The sequence below is a fragment of the Falco punctatus genome (assembly GCF_963210335.1).
Source record: "Falco punctatus genome assembly, chromosome: Z".
Classification (NCBI taxonomy): Eukaryota; Metazoa; Chordata; class Aves; order Falconiformes; family Falconidae; genus Falco; species Falco punctatus.
This window is the reverse complement of record NC_137586.1, coordinates 75,461,699-75,476,813: the sequence shown is the minus strand read 5'-3', so window position 1 is coordinate 75,476,813 and position 15,115 is coordinate 75,461,699. Positions and strand designations below refer to the sequence as shown.

The 15,115-nt window shown below is 41.1% G+C and overlaps 1 protein-coding gene across 2 annotated transcripts in view; it reads left to right on the top strand.

Annotated features, from left to right (window-relative positions):
- GRIN3A (glutamate ionotropic receptor NMDA type subunit 3A) overlaps nt 1-15,115 on the top strand; it is a 72,875-nt gene that overhangs the window by 37,856 nt on the left and 19,904 nt on the right. For both annotated transcript variants that reach the window (XM_080370987.1, XM_080370986.1), the window contains exon 4: nt 14,071-14,216. In XM_080370987.1, coding sequence (XP_080227113.1) covers nt 14,071-14,216 — 146 coding nt within the window. The remainder of the gene's footprint in view (nt 1-14,070; nt 14,217-15,115) is intronic.

Here is a 15,115-nt window from a genome sequence, read left to right as displayed (position 1 = left end):
TCATGCATTTGTTTTATTCAAAGTATTCTGAATAAGCAAGTGAGAGCTGTCAGCTGAATTTCACCAGCTCCAGGCATATCTCTGTTGCAGTCATTGTGTGACCTGTAATATTGGCTTGAAAATGAGGTTAGTCCTCTGCTTTTTTGCATGGACATCACCTAATCCATCAAATCAAATCTCATCAGATTGCATCCTGTTTTTCTGCATCACTATTGTGACCTTACGTGGAGTTCCCAAGACAGATATTGAAATCTCTGCAATTGCAAGAAAATGAATTTTTTCTAAAGCTGCACTGTAAAGCTTGAATTGCAAAATTGGGTGCAGAGTATTGAAGCATATTAGGTGTTACAAACACAGGTCATAGTCCTGAACAGAAACACTGATGACTTATGCTCAGTAACCTCAGTGATCCCACTAAATCAGTGGCATTACTGGCCTCTCCTAGACAGGCACTTCTCTGCTTCATGGACTAGATCTAAGCTTCTGAGTAGTTACCACTTTCCAGTGTGGGAATAACACAAGGTAGGTTTTGTGGGAAAGGATTGCCTGCCATTACATGAACTGCAAAATAGTTTTGTATATTTCATTCATGCATTTTCCTCCAAAGTCTTAGCCTGTAAGAGTAGTTATAATAGAAAATGTATTGGTTTAACCTTTTCTCACACAAAGCCTGAGTTATGCCCATTCAGAGTTCTCTCTAAGACTTCAAGCTTAGATCTAGGAAATGTTTGGGTTCCAACAGTTGCAGAGGTACATGCGCCACTTTTTAGTTAGTTACTTAAGCATTTTTTATGTGATTTAAAGAATTTGTGGGGTTTTTTCCAGATCTGCTTACTCTTTCTTTTCAGTGGTGGAGACTAATTTCCAAAAGAAGGCAGCAGGATGCAGAAATAATCTTTTTAATTTTGATATATTTTTAAACATTCTCCTGCTGCTCTCATGGTACGTATGTCCTTATACTGTGCTTTTGAAATGTATTTTAAAAACAAAGCCCAAAATAGAGCAGCAACCTTCTTGAGGTAAGATATATAATTTCTTCAGGCTGTCAGCCACCAACAACAGATAGAATCTGAGATTGCAAACAGTCAGGAAGGAAGACAAGTGGGGAAAAATTAAAAGGTTTTTTTTCCAAGAATAGAAACCTGGTATCTAAAGTCAGTATTGCCAGGAATATCTATGCTCTCTCTTCTTGTTAAAAAAAGACAAGGTTAGATATTGCCTGAATAAAGAGCATCTGCCTTTCTACAAAAATCCGTGTTAGAACAGTGATGTTTAATTGACCAAGCAGTACAGTGTTTTAGCAGTTGCTCATTGCAGCTCACCAAAGGAAGCATGGTCTTCCCATATTGCTGAAGCCTTGAAGGTACAACATTTTCATCAGAAATCAAAAGAAAATGCATTGCAGTACAATCACTAATTACAAAGTAAAGTGGAACACAGAATTAGAGATACTTCTGTTGGACCTTTAAATGCACTAATGATGTAGAAGTAAGGAAATCTATAAATAACATCACACTGCTGAAGGTGAAGTGGCCAGTGAGGCAAGACAAACCAGAGTAGAAGGCAAGCAGTGGGAGGCAGGATAATTAAGTTCCTGAAATGTGTCTTGAATTTAGAGAACTTAGTATGTGTTTTCTGTGTAAGAATCTTAACAAGGGTGGGTCACTAAAACCAAACATCTGGTGTATCCATCAGATCTGTCTACTCCCTTTACCAGGTCACATTTCAGGTGACTTTTTATGGTAGGAGCTACATCATAGCCAGTAAGTTGCACAAGTATTAATGTCCTGCCACCTTAAAAACTTAATCTTCTAAAAAAATAGTCAATTTGGGCCACAGCTGCCCTCTCTCCCCCCATTTTCAAATCTTATGCATTTTAGACCATCATCTTTTGTCAGGGGAAACTGTAAAACACAGCTTTTGGAGAAGAAACTCACCTGAATATCTTCAGTCTGGGTGCAAGAGGATAGCTACAGGATTAGCAGTTAGTTACCTGGATGAAAGTTGCAGCAGTGTCCTAATTCCCTCTTAGGAAGCTCTCTACAGTACATGGCAAAAAGGTTTAAAAGTTTGTTTGCAGATAGAGGAGATAAAGACAGAGGAAACACATTGTATTTGGACCATTTTATACTGCTTTTACCCCTTCTCTTATCTGAATCACAGACGCTTGTTTCAGTTTTCCTCTTAATGTCACATCTTTGGATGGACAAAATATTCCAACACTCCTCTTTGCCAGAGTGCTCAACAGACCAGGTATACTGTTGTATGAGTTGACTTCTTTACAAGGTCAGTTGTTCAGCCTACAGGCATGTAAACCAGCAGCCTGCCTTTGGGCTGGTCTGATCATTTGTCCTACCTACCTGTAATGGCTGGAGACAGCTGGCTTTGTTCCTGACATCTCCCAACCTCGTTTGTCACCTTGTTTATTGTATAACTCCTTAGCCCCTTGGTGATGACATTATATTCATCTATAGTTGAGAAAGCCACCACCTAAAGTTTTTATCCTTCACTGGGGCCAGCACACATTTTCACAGTGGCAAAGAAACTCCTTAAAACAGAGCTGGTGCTAGAGGAGCATGCAGGTACACAGTCAAGGACAGGTAATTCGTGGACAGATGGCAGCTGTCATCTTTTTCCTGATGTACAGGAGGTGATTTCATTACAGATCTACAGTACCAAGCTGAGTGTGCAGCCTTGCAGGCATGGGCTGAGCAGAGAAGGGACACAATAATAAACAGGAGGCTCTGGGTACAAAAAGGAGAATTTGTTACCATTCTGCTTCAGAAGCATGTATCTTTATGGCTGTTGACTCTCTTAGCCAGTCTTATGACAAATCCAGATATTCTATGTTTCAGTTTCCAGTATGGTTTCCAAAAAGCAGTACTATCTGCATGTGAGTAGGTCTGCCACAGACAGGGAAAAGAAAAAATTATTGTGAGTACATAGCAGTGTCAGTGCCTGCCTTTGCCCAACAAGCCTGCAGCTAAGGCTCAGATCCAGTAAAACTCTTCATTATCAAATCCAAAAATAGGGCCTTATATATTACAGGATCTCCCCAGGGAGTGGGTTTTTATAGTGGCAAGGGGACTCGAAACAGGGAGTTTGCTTTCAGGCTTCTAATGCAAGAGCACATGTCGGAGATGTACCATAAAGTTAGGAGCATGTTGAGTAGTTCAGACTGAGGCAAAATAATTGTGGAAGCCCAGAGGACAGAAGAAACATTTCAAACATGCCAACAATAAAGCATACAACGCAGAAGTCAAGGAGCTGGACAGATTTTCCATAAGGTAGTCCAATGCTTGGCCTTTCTTTCTTCTAAAAGTGTCATTCTTTCAACAATACGATGAGCTTTTCAGGTGCTGTCCGACCACTGTCACTTCTGTGACGGCTGTTAGCTTTTCTTTGCCATCTTTAGGATACACTTAAGAACCTATATCTGTTAATTTACTGTGGCTGTATTTTTGCTTCTGTGGATCACTTCACCTTCAACACACCCTCTGACAATGACAAAGTTCCTTTTCACATTGTATTTTGACAGAAAATACTGAACCTGTTCAGATTCATTTAACAAAAAGAGCTACACTTGTGAATCCCACCATCAGCAATTTCATTGTGTTATCTCACCTAACTTTACCTGTCTGCATTGGAGACATTATCTGTAGTTTACTCAGTCTAACATGCTTTTACAGTTAGTTGGGAGAGGTAGGCAGACGGGGCTGCTGTTGAAGACACTTAACTTAGGAGATCGCCTAAACCGTTCCCCGGAAGTGTCTACTTCTCTCCATCAGGCATGATGGTGTACTAGCATGGCCAGCACTGATGTCTCACAAAAACTGTAGATGCCCCAAGGAATACACTGCAGACACCTGCAGTCACTCTGCCAAGCCACATCAGCGAGTCCTTTCAACACCTTGGTGTGTGTTGGGATTAGTCCTCAGAAATCTCTGCTTCTCTTCCAGTCCATAGTCTGAACACTTGCTCTTAGGAGCTGTCCCATCTTTTTATTAAAAACCTAAGCACTCTGAGTAATCCAGATAATGTATTTCTGAGATTTTGTTACTTAGGAATTCACTATGTACAATCACTCAGATTATTTTTTCTGGGTTTACAATATCAAATGCGAGGGTGCAAGCTCTCATTTCTGATTTATGAAAATCTCAGTAAATTTAGAGGCCTTATGGCCATTATTAAATAATTTAAAACCTCCCTGTTCTGTGTAATAAAACAGTCCAGAAATACCAACTGGCAAGTAACTGCAGTTGAGCTTTAGCAATACCAAACCATAGAAGAGGAAAGGTCCAGCCACTTCATAGGCTTTTTTCATCATTAGAGGCATGATTCAAATAGCCCTGCACTTAATGATGTTTTCCCTCAAAGTTCAGCAAGTTTTAGAGTGAGGCCATAACCGTTGTGTGTTTATCGATACATTTTCTTCCTGAAAAAATGAAAGTCATGTAAGAATTATAGTGAAGAAAATGCTCTCAAAGACTGCTATGGTCTTTCACGGCAGCAGCCTAAGATGAATCATTATAAGGAGCACCACTTGCACTGCTATGTCTTAAATATCTAATGAAATAGCATGTATTTAAATATGCATTAATGCATTAAATTGTATAGCAAAAAAACAACCAACAAACTCAGTGGTGTTAACAGAAGTCTTATTGCTCCCGTGGAGGTTAGTATATGTACAGGACTGCAGGATTCTTTTCTTTTTACAATTAAAAGAAGTTGGCTGCAAAATCTATAGAGCATATGTTTCTGTGCAGGAAGTCATTGGATTCAGGAAGGTCGTGACTCACAGCATTGCATCCTGCTAATTAATACGTGGTGCTTTTCTGAGTATTAGTAAGTCAGCGAAGGATTTGAACTCAAGAGAACTGTAAGTGTCACAGAGGCCAAAGTGAAAAAATCTCAGACAAAGGAGAAATTAAGTATCAAACGCTGGTCAGATTGAAGAACAGGCATTGCAGAGCCATCTCATACAGGAATGAAAGACACCTGCAATCGATGGAGGTGAAATCTTGGCTTCTTTAGTTTCCCCATGTAATTTACGGTGCTGAACACCTGAATTGTTTAGCTTCCCCATTACCTTATTGAAGCTTTCTTGTAAAGTTACAGCTTTGGAGACTCAGAATCTGTCTAGTTTGGATTTTTATCATTCTCATATCCAGTTTATCAGATAATCCAGTGTTCTCCAAATCAAGTTTCCTTTCCCATCAAGACCTGCTTTTTTATGACTTCTTGCCAACTTAAGCTGCAGTACACCTATATGTCACGTTGTTTTAAAAAAAAGCAAAGCAAGCCCACTACCAGAAATAGCAACTGCATTATAAATAGGGCTCAGACCTTTGCAAGAAATAGGTGCAAGCAGGGAAATATGAAGAGAAGACATTAATGAAGTAACGGGCAAAGAGTAGCAGAGAACAGTGAAGATGTGTAAAGTTGTTCTTACTGCCTGACAGCTGGAAGATCATTGTACAGCTGACCTAGCCTCATTGAGGATATTTATTATTGTTCACAAAAGTCACAGCCACTGTGATCTATAAACATAAAACTGGATACCAGCCTGGCTCACCTTCCTAGTAATAAAAGTGCTCAGTCAGCTCCCACAGTGATCCCCTGGATTTCAGGGATGCCAAGGGGTCTAGCCCTCTAAAGAAAAAGTCGTTTTTATTGAGTACAATAAGATTTGACTGATCACCAGGTAAAGTCAAACACTGTCATCCATATTTCACAGTGCCAGAGGTCAAGGCATCCGAATGAGCCCATCATTTTTCTTTTACACTTTGTGCTTGACACATGCCTCACTGTTCCAAACTGATTCCAAGAAGGAAAAAAACTAACATTTAATTTCTGTGTTGGATCTGTTAGTAACAAAGGACTCCTTCTGATTTACCTTCATTTGATGCTGTTGAACCGAAAGCCAATAGCAAATAACATATTTAAGAAATTAGGACAGTGCTGGTAGGCAGTTCCACAATTCCCAGACACAGTTCTGCACTTGGAAACCTCTTCATCCTAGTAACTGGTAACCCATCTGCAACATGAAATGGTTTTATGTTCCTTTCCTGGAAACCACAGAGCACTAGCCTTGCCTTGCAAGTTTAGACAGTGTCACCACAGAGGATTGTCTTCACTCCTGGCACCTGGGGGACAATTGCCATATGGCCAGGGGGCAGGAGGACTGACAAGTGCTCTAAACAACCAGCAACAGCTGAAAAAGGAGAAATTTTTAAGAAAAATTATTTGAAAAATTATTGTTTTGAAGATGAGAGTTACCTGCACTTTAAGCAACTGTCACGTTAGGCTTCCCCCTGGAGCCCTCAGTTGCTTGTAGAGAGCTGTGATAGCTTTTCATCGCAGACCTGAGACTCGGGGTGGGGAGACAAGGGGGATTATTTAACCAGAAATCTCCCATGTCTCTTTGATAGTTTGAGCATGTATTCAGCCAAACAGCTCTCCTTCCCTTGCTTCTAATTTGAAAAGGAATTCAGCTGCCTTCAGAGCAGCATTAGTCCTGTGTTACAGGTAGGAAGTGGAAGAACATGGTCAGAGAAGTGACTCAGTCTGGAGCATTTACAGCTGTTTTGTGCTGCTGAAGTACAACTGGAAACAGTGATGTATTACCTGTTGAGAATTACATGCCTTTGATTTTTCCTCAGTTGATCCATTTTTCCTACAATAATTTACTATCTTACAGTTCTCAGCTCTCCTGAAATAAATCCCAGCTGAAATAAATCCCGAAAACCCTTGAATTACTATTAAGAAACAGAGATAAACACACCTTTAAATTCATCACCAGAGTTCTGTTCTTGCAGAGCTTTTTGCACTAGAACACTGCCCAGCAACTCAGTCAGCAGGGCAATCTTCAGAAATTAACCTGCCTACCACAGGCTGGAGTCCCCAGTCTCATCCTTAGCTGTACAGCTTCTGCAACACACAGAGGAGCAGAGCAGGTCTTATCAGTAATTATTAGCACTCACACAGGGACCGTCAGTACAGAGGCTTTATATTTTTAGACAGAGACCTAGGTCACAATTTTGTTTCATGTATGCTCTTGTTGTAATGCAGAAGAATAAACTGTCAGTACTGGACCATGCGTTTGTTTCTAGATTGAAACGTATTGACTTCAATGCAGCTGTAAGGATTTATGTCTAGTAATGACCTAGCTGAATTGGATTCAAAGAGACAGGATTTTATCAAAACCTGACATTATCTTGGTAAACCAACAATCAGCTTCACTGACACTTTTCGCAACAGAGAAGAGAAAGTGAGTTTTCAAATGTATTCTGCATACACCATCTCCTGGAGGCCCTGGGAATGTCTCCACTCCCAAGCCTGAACACATAGGACAGTTTCTGAACAAAGCCTCCACCTCCTGAAGTTCAGCTGTGCATTTTCATCTGCTAACATTTGAAATTCATGTGCTTCACTGTGAATATTTTTCTTTTCTTTCATCTCCCCCTGCACCCCATAAATATTCACTAGTTGGTTTTCCAAAATTCTTGCAGACAAGTAGGGAAAAGCCCATGAAAATTGTTTGGATTTTTTGAAATTTCATTTATTTTTTTCTTTTTTCCCCTGAAACTTTACTTAGCACTACCAATTGCATTTGGGTCATGAGAAATCTATTAGCAGCTAGATGACCACTTAAATGTATTGTTACATAAGGCAAGATAAAATGGTATTACTTCATATGCTGAAGACAGAAGACTCACTGCAAAACAGTAGATCTCTAAAAGCAAGCCAGTTCTTCACAGCAGAGCAGACCACTTAATGCTGCCCCTCTCCAGTGATTAGCCAGTGAAAGATTCTGCACAAGTTTCCCTGGCAGAGATCATGCTGGCACTAACAGCAATTCTGCTGATATACGAGATGTTCATTAAACACTACGCTTGGTGTTACACCAGGTAACCAGCACGGTGTCACAGGGCAGAGCTACTGAAACCTTTTTATAATAATTTTTCTTCAGAAGTTGTTGTAAAAGTTAGGAAAGTGTTTTTAGCTATGTTTCCCCTTTCTATACCCTATTAAAATTAAAAAGCACTAGTGTAGGTGGTGGTGGAAGCTGAATCCATGTTAACTCTGCATCTGTCACTGCAGGGTGCAGTCTCTGGCAATGCACTCCACTGCATATTGAGTTGCCCTTTCCTCATTTTCCTCAAAGAATAATCCATGGCATTGAATTTTGGAAAGAAGAGGTTAACTGAATGAATGATGAAATCATTTTAATGATTTGAGATGCTCATTAGAAATTGAGCTCCTGAAGCATTTTTCCTCCAGCCAGCTATCAAGATGCACAGAATAGTTCTGAATCAGATTCAGTGAGGCAGATAGAGCATCAAATACTGGGAAAGCATTTCCTAGATTTCAGCCACTTCATTGCTTGTAGAAAATAACCGTAATTTCACTTCCTAACATTTGCTGTCTTTAGACCTTCATGGTCTCTTCACAGCTCCCATTAAGCTCAAACTCCCTGGGATGAGAAGGCAATACCATATTGCCTGCTTTTTTGGAGCTGAGACCATCTTTTCACTGTATTTGTATTTTGAACACTTGGAGGTCTTACATACTGCATAAATACATGACAATCAAGTGTGATGCAAACTTCAAAATTATAACAACCAGGGCACTAAGGGGGGAAAAGTCTTTAAGCCAGATCTTCTAGCTTTGCAGCACTGGAAGGTCATACAGAAACCAGAACCTCCTAGAAAGGCCTCAAAACACAACAGCCCAACTTCAGAGTATGTCAAGGTTAACTGCTGGCAGCATCTCATGCATTTTCAGTTTTAAATTCCAACTTGCATAGGAGATTTCTATGCCTGACTGTCTTCAAACCTGAGTCTAGGTGTTCTCAGCCTAGCTGATGGCACTGAATGCAATGGACTTTATCATACATACATAGATACATACATTACATAAACCGGATTGTGACAAGTAATGCAAAATCCCTGAATTCAGGACTGTATTTTCCTGTTTCTGTTCCTGTGGTTTTATCACATTGGTATTTTCATGCATAATTGGCACTCCAAGCTGTAGATGTATGCAGATGCCCAATTCTTCTCAACATCTTCCCAAGTAAAACAAGTTCTCCACTTCCCACTCAGCAGATGTTTTAACAACAGAAGATAGAAACCAAGAAGGCCTAGAAGTAGGGTGACAATCCAAGGCAACTGGTAGCTGCAGTATTTGATTTTGGCAGTAAACAGCACAAACATCATGCATCTGGTAGCACAATGATATACAAGGTACATAAGACTCTGAGAAGTCCCAAAGCCTTTCTTGGCACCGCCAGAGAAGCTGGATGTTCTGTAAAGCTCTTGAGTATCCTTAAACACTATTGTAACCTCCCTGACTCAGTGCTGAAGTGACCCAACAACCATTTCACCTCCTCAGCACTTGGAGGCATTCATGTTATCCTTTGTTTTCTTAGACAGTAAGAAAACAGTAGCCCTTGTTTGTTTTCTTACCCATGGTATGTTTTCTTGAACAGTGAGACTTGTTCTTGGAAATACCAGCACATCCCATGCATCCCACAGTATATATGGTCCTTAGAGGTCACAAGGACAGCATTGGTGCCCCAATTCCAGAAAGCATACTCACTTCCAAAGCAATTTAGCCTTTCTTCTGCACCTGTATCCTGAACTTCCCAGCAGCATTTCCTAGTCCTCCCACCCAAATGCTCTGACTTCACAGGTGGGTCATCTTCCCAAAACGTACATCCCAGACCTATGCAGCAAGATCGTAAGATCATCTGGTGTTAACATTCCACGGCCCTGAACCTGGGAAGTCAGAGTACTGATTCAAGACAAGTGCTTAACCCCCTCTGGCACTGCATCCCTCTGCTGTGAGGGCTCTCGTGACCAGCTCTTGACTTTGCCCCACATACTAACCCAGATCCAAATGGGAGGTGACCATGTGTCTCACAACTTCATACACAACAGCTTTCTCACAGTAGACTTGGGGACATAGTTCTAAGAATTTGAGATGCACGTAAGTAGAATGGCCGTTCATGGTATACACTAATGTTTCAGATACAAAACTCAGTTTACTAATATGAAATCCCTCATCTCCAGTATTTCAGCTGCAGAAGTGATATTGTTAGCTGCTAGAGCCTTCACAAGCAACACTAAATAGCTCTTTAACCCCTAAAAAACACGGGCTTTTGAGTATTCCATTGAGATATTTATATAAAGACTGTTACATTGCCCAGGCCATTGTCATTCCCCTACTTCTCCCACTCACCAACTCGGCTAGCATAGTTTGCAGTTCGCTGTGGTGCTGTGGTGGCCTTGCTAGCTAGCGTTCAGAGGGTTGGTTACTTGCCACGTGCAGCAGCAACACTTATCTCCCACGCACTGCAGAGGAAAGTGCACTGCTTGGGACTGCAGTTAGCCTACTGGGTGAGGAGCAATTACTTTTAGGAGCAATGACCCTTTTAAAAAGAACAAGTTATTTCCTTTGCTTCCAGGTCTTCAAAAGGGAGGTCTGTTAGTTAAAGAAATTAATAAAGAGGGGTATATTATCTGTACCCATAGCTATATTTACATCTCGTTCAATGAACTGCCAAGCCAGGACTTACTGTCCCCTGAAAGCCTTTCTCTAGGTTAAACCGTGTTCTTTTGATTTGTTGCAGCCATAGACGTGTGATTTTGGAGGGACCCTGTAAGGTTATTGAAGCTGAGTGCCAAGAAACTCATGTCTGGACATTGATCTTCAGCTGTTGCATTCATTCACTTTTAAACATACTTGAATTACCAGCAGATCTCCAGGTACTCTACAGATACAAAAAGTGTCAGCAGTTCCTGTGACCATTACCAGCTTTAAAATGGTTATTCACCTTTCACACTGACTGAGCTTTGAATGAAAAAACACAGTAGTGTATAGATAGAAGTGCAGTCTCTACATTGTAGAAAAGCTTGTAATTTTGACAACTATTTCTTCTTAATAAGATAGCTTTTATATTTGCTATTACTGGTAATAAAGCAAGTCTCCTCCAAATTGCCAAAAAAAATCTTTCCCTGACTCTTCAAACTGTGATTCTTCAAATGCTGATTTTTCAGAGTTCATGATTTCTCTGCAGCCCTAGGCATTAGGGTTTTGTTATTGGAGTAAAGAAAACAGAAAGACTCTTTCAACATAGGACTTTTAAAATATAAGAAACAAAAGAAACAGAGCATAAGAAACAGAAAAGATAATTTTTTTAAAAAGACAACTAATAAGGCAAGACTCACAGGAAGACTGTGGTATTTACCTGTCCTGGTGGGCCACAGGTATTTCTGGTTTCCGTCTTTTCACAGAATCTTCTGTGGAGAGGACTACAGAAAGTAAGAAAGCGCAGTGACAACTGATGAGTCTTGTTTTCATCCTGAATTTTTATCTTCTGTTGAAGCAAGTAAGCCTTAGAAGTTTTAGTAGATCAGCAGTGAAGGTAACGGAGGTAGTCTGTTATCTGCTTTTGGCAGCATTTTATGTTGTTAATCCGCTATTCATATAGGTGCAAGCAAACCTTTTCCCTATGTGGATAAGCATCAGTAAGAAGAAAGTATAAGTTCCAAAAGACATAGAGGATTAGAACACTACTAAGACTTATCCTTCATAAAAGGAGTCAAGGGTCCTACAGCACAGTACCGTCTACTATGAAGAAAATTAACTGTCCCAGCCAAAATCACAGACACATAATTACACTCAAGAAAAAGCATAGATTAGCATAAGCAGGTAGAGTGTAGGATACGAAGGATCACTACATAACTTCCTTTCATAGACTTTCTAGTACTTCCCACCAGACATATGGTGTTGCTAGAGACAGGATATAAAGCCAGGTGGACTTTTGATCTAATACATTTTCCAATGTTGTCATCATTTGTGATGAAATTTGTCAATGTGCCTGACACTAAGCAAAGCATGGACAGTCCTCAATAAAGCATTTTGGGACAGAAAATTACACAGAAGTCCAGTTTAGTAAACTCATCTAGTTTAGTCTTTTGTACTAGCATTTCTCATAGAGTCTTAAATGTGTAGCTAGATGTAGACATTGGTGACAGTCTGGAGTGAGGGATACTTTCCAGTGAAGTGAGGCATCAGCAGTCTTTATCTGCAGATTCAATGCTGCACTGCAGTTGGCATCACCAGGTGGGCCACAAATATCACAACACTTAAGTTGACTTGGAAGGTTGGAGTATGATTCAGTGTGGAGACTCAGTGGGTTTTTCAGTCCTCTTACTGAAATTGCCAAGAAATAAAACCTAAGAAAAATAGTACTGACTGTGGCAACAAGCTTCTTGGGACATAGAGTGCATGGAGCCCACTCCAAGGTCATTCTTTAAGCAGGTCATTGGCAACATCTCGAGACTAGACCTAGATTTGGGTTGAAAGCATTATGCTGGAAGTCTTCATAATGTATTGCCACAGCACAACTCTCTGTTATGTGTTTTCTGGCACTTGAATGCTGCTTCCACACTTACAGGCAAGAACATTTCCCTCTGCACCCACAATCCTTCTAGCACAGCATCCACTACGGCCATCTCCAGATGGAAGCACAGCCTGCCTTTCTTGTCTTGTAGTCATCCAGACCAAAATACATCAGAAAACATGCCAAGACTCCCTCCACACCCACAATCTTGTGTTTATGCACAGGTCTCATTCCTGGGTTGCAACGTGGACCAGATCAGCAGAGCACAATGTGGAAAGCACCTGCCCATTTTATAGATAAAAAATACCAGAAATACAGTATATTCATAGCTTTCAGGACATCAAAATACCATCCAAAAGAACTTTTCCAGAGTGAACTAGGTGACGCGTTTCAGAGCAAACATTGATTTCTTTTTCAGACTGAACTGGATGACAGTGCATTTATATCCTACCTCTGTTATTCTTAAAATTATCCATGGAGTCATTGAAGAGAAGAGTGGGAAAGGTCTTTTGTATGGCTTTATGTTGCCCTGCACTCTGTTTTACATAGATGATAATGCAGAGAACCAGATGGACTGGCAGAACACCTCTTTGCTTGATCATTGCAAAGCAGAGCATGGCCATGGTGAGATCACCTTTGCAAGCTGCTGTGAAGACCATGAGCTTCCTGGGAATCAAACAATGCATGACTACTTCAGCCTTAGCTTTATTTGGCTTCCTGTGCTCTGAAAGTTTGACCTTTTAGAGGCCTGCACGTTGCTGAAGGCCTTACAATTAGTATGGTCTTGGCAACACTCAGCCATCTCAAGGAAGTGCTTGGTGTAGCAGAGGACGCTGCCTGACACCTCCACTGCAATTTGGGAATTTCCCACGAGTCACTAAATGCTCAAAAGACAAACAGGCTACTTTAGAAACAGAGGTCTGTGAAACTTGTAAACATGCAAACTACTCAGGGTTTTAATACAGAAGGTGGAGCCAGTTGTGAAATGGAAGAGACACAGAACTGCAAAAATCGTCCATGTGTGTATAGCCTAGTAGTCAAGCTTACAGCCTGGGCTGTGCTGAGGAGTATTCTTCCTCTTTCTCAGTGCCAGGGGAGACTTCTTGGTGTCCACAACACTTCAGTCCTTAGTATCTCTGTGGAGAATGGCAGCAAAGACAGCAGCGGTCTGTGGTATGGTGTCTGGGCTTCTAGAAATGAAATGGTGGTGCTACCCTTCTGCAGAAGACTGAATCTCATCCTTAAGGATTCAATAAAAGACACTCTGTCAAAACAAACCCAAACTGAGGGTCCTTTGCTGGGTACCTGAAGCCCCACAAAGTGGATCCTGGAGGCTTCTTATAACACTTCCTGAAACATTGAGTGGTTTAAAGACAAATAACCCACGTAAACACCTGGATTGGGGGGTTCAGGGTGTCTGTCTTAAGGCAAATGTTATGACAGTTGAAGAAAATCCTGAGAGTACACAAAGAGGTTAATCAGTCACCTGGTAAGTCTTTTCAAACTTTTTCTGTGATGTGGAAAGCTGACTGCAGGAAAACACCAGAGGGAGGTCTATGAATGCTGAGAATTTCTGGCAGACTGTTCACGCATAAAACCAAGATACCAGACACGAAGGAGGCAAATGACTCTGCTAATCTGTAATTTCATCTCCTCAGCTCCACCACCCATCCCAAGGGTTTCGGTTTGGAACCGTGCGAGAAAGCAGCGCAGAAGACTATGTGAGGCAAAGCTTCCCAGAGATGCATGAGTACATGCGACGGTACAATGTCCCTGCAACCACGGATGGAGTGGCTTATCTAAAGTGAGCCTCTGCATGCAACAGCAGATCTGGTCCCTTGACCAGAATGCACAGTAGTAAGACGGTGATGGGTTCCCCGCTTTCAGTGTCACTTATCCCACGAAACAGTCATTGAAGGGAGTGTGGCAGATAGATAGGGAAGGCACATAGTCACCTGGAGGGAGGGAGACTTGGACAGCAAGGTAGTGTAGCACCAGCTGGAGTGTTTCCAGGTGGAAGCAGTGCTTCACACTAACTGCTAGGGTGCAATCAAGTATGGGCAACATACAAGTCCTGGTAGGTTTCTGTGCTTGGGAGCCCTTCATCAGGTAGTAAGAAACATTCAGAAAAAAACCCATCACAGTCCAAACAAAATCTGCGATGAGGTTCCTCACCATCTTCAGCATGCTGGGAGGAGAGAAGGTTTTCAGAGAGAAACTGTAAAGCATTTATCATTAAAGTGAGTAGAAGAAGCATTAGACTGGTAAAAAGTAATAAACACCAAGTCATCTTGCTTTAGGGAATCATGGTATCACTGTGTTTCAGAAACATTTGTGCCTAATGACCTGGGGTCACACAGTTGATTCAGCCTGCCAGGAAACAGGAGAGGTGATAACAAGCTTGAAATAATTCATTATTTTACACACAGAAGTTGCATAACAGATGGCCTAAGAATTTTTCACCAGAAGTTGTTTCCTATTTATGTATTTTTCCCAGACCCATCCTAATGATAATTAAGACATGTGGCAGTTCCTTTGGGTAAAACTGGAATCAATCCATAGAAATCAATGAAGTAATGTAACTTCACATTAGGAAACCACCCAGACCTTTAAAGTGACAAGAATAGAGGGTGCAGTCCCTGGATCAGATGAGAACAGGCACCACAACTGTTCATTTATATCATCATTTAATGCAAATGTGCT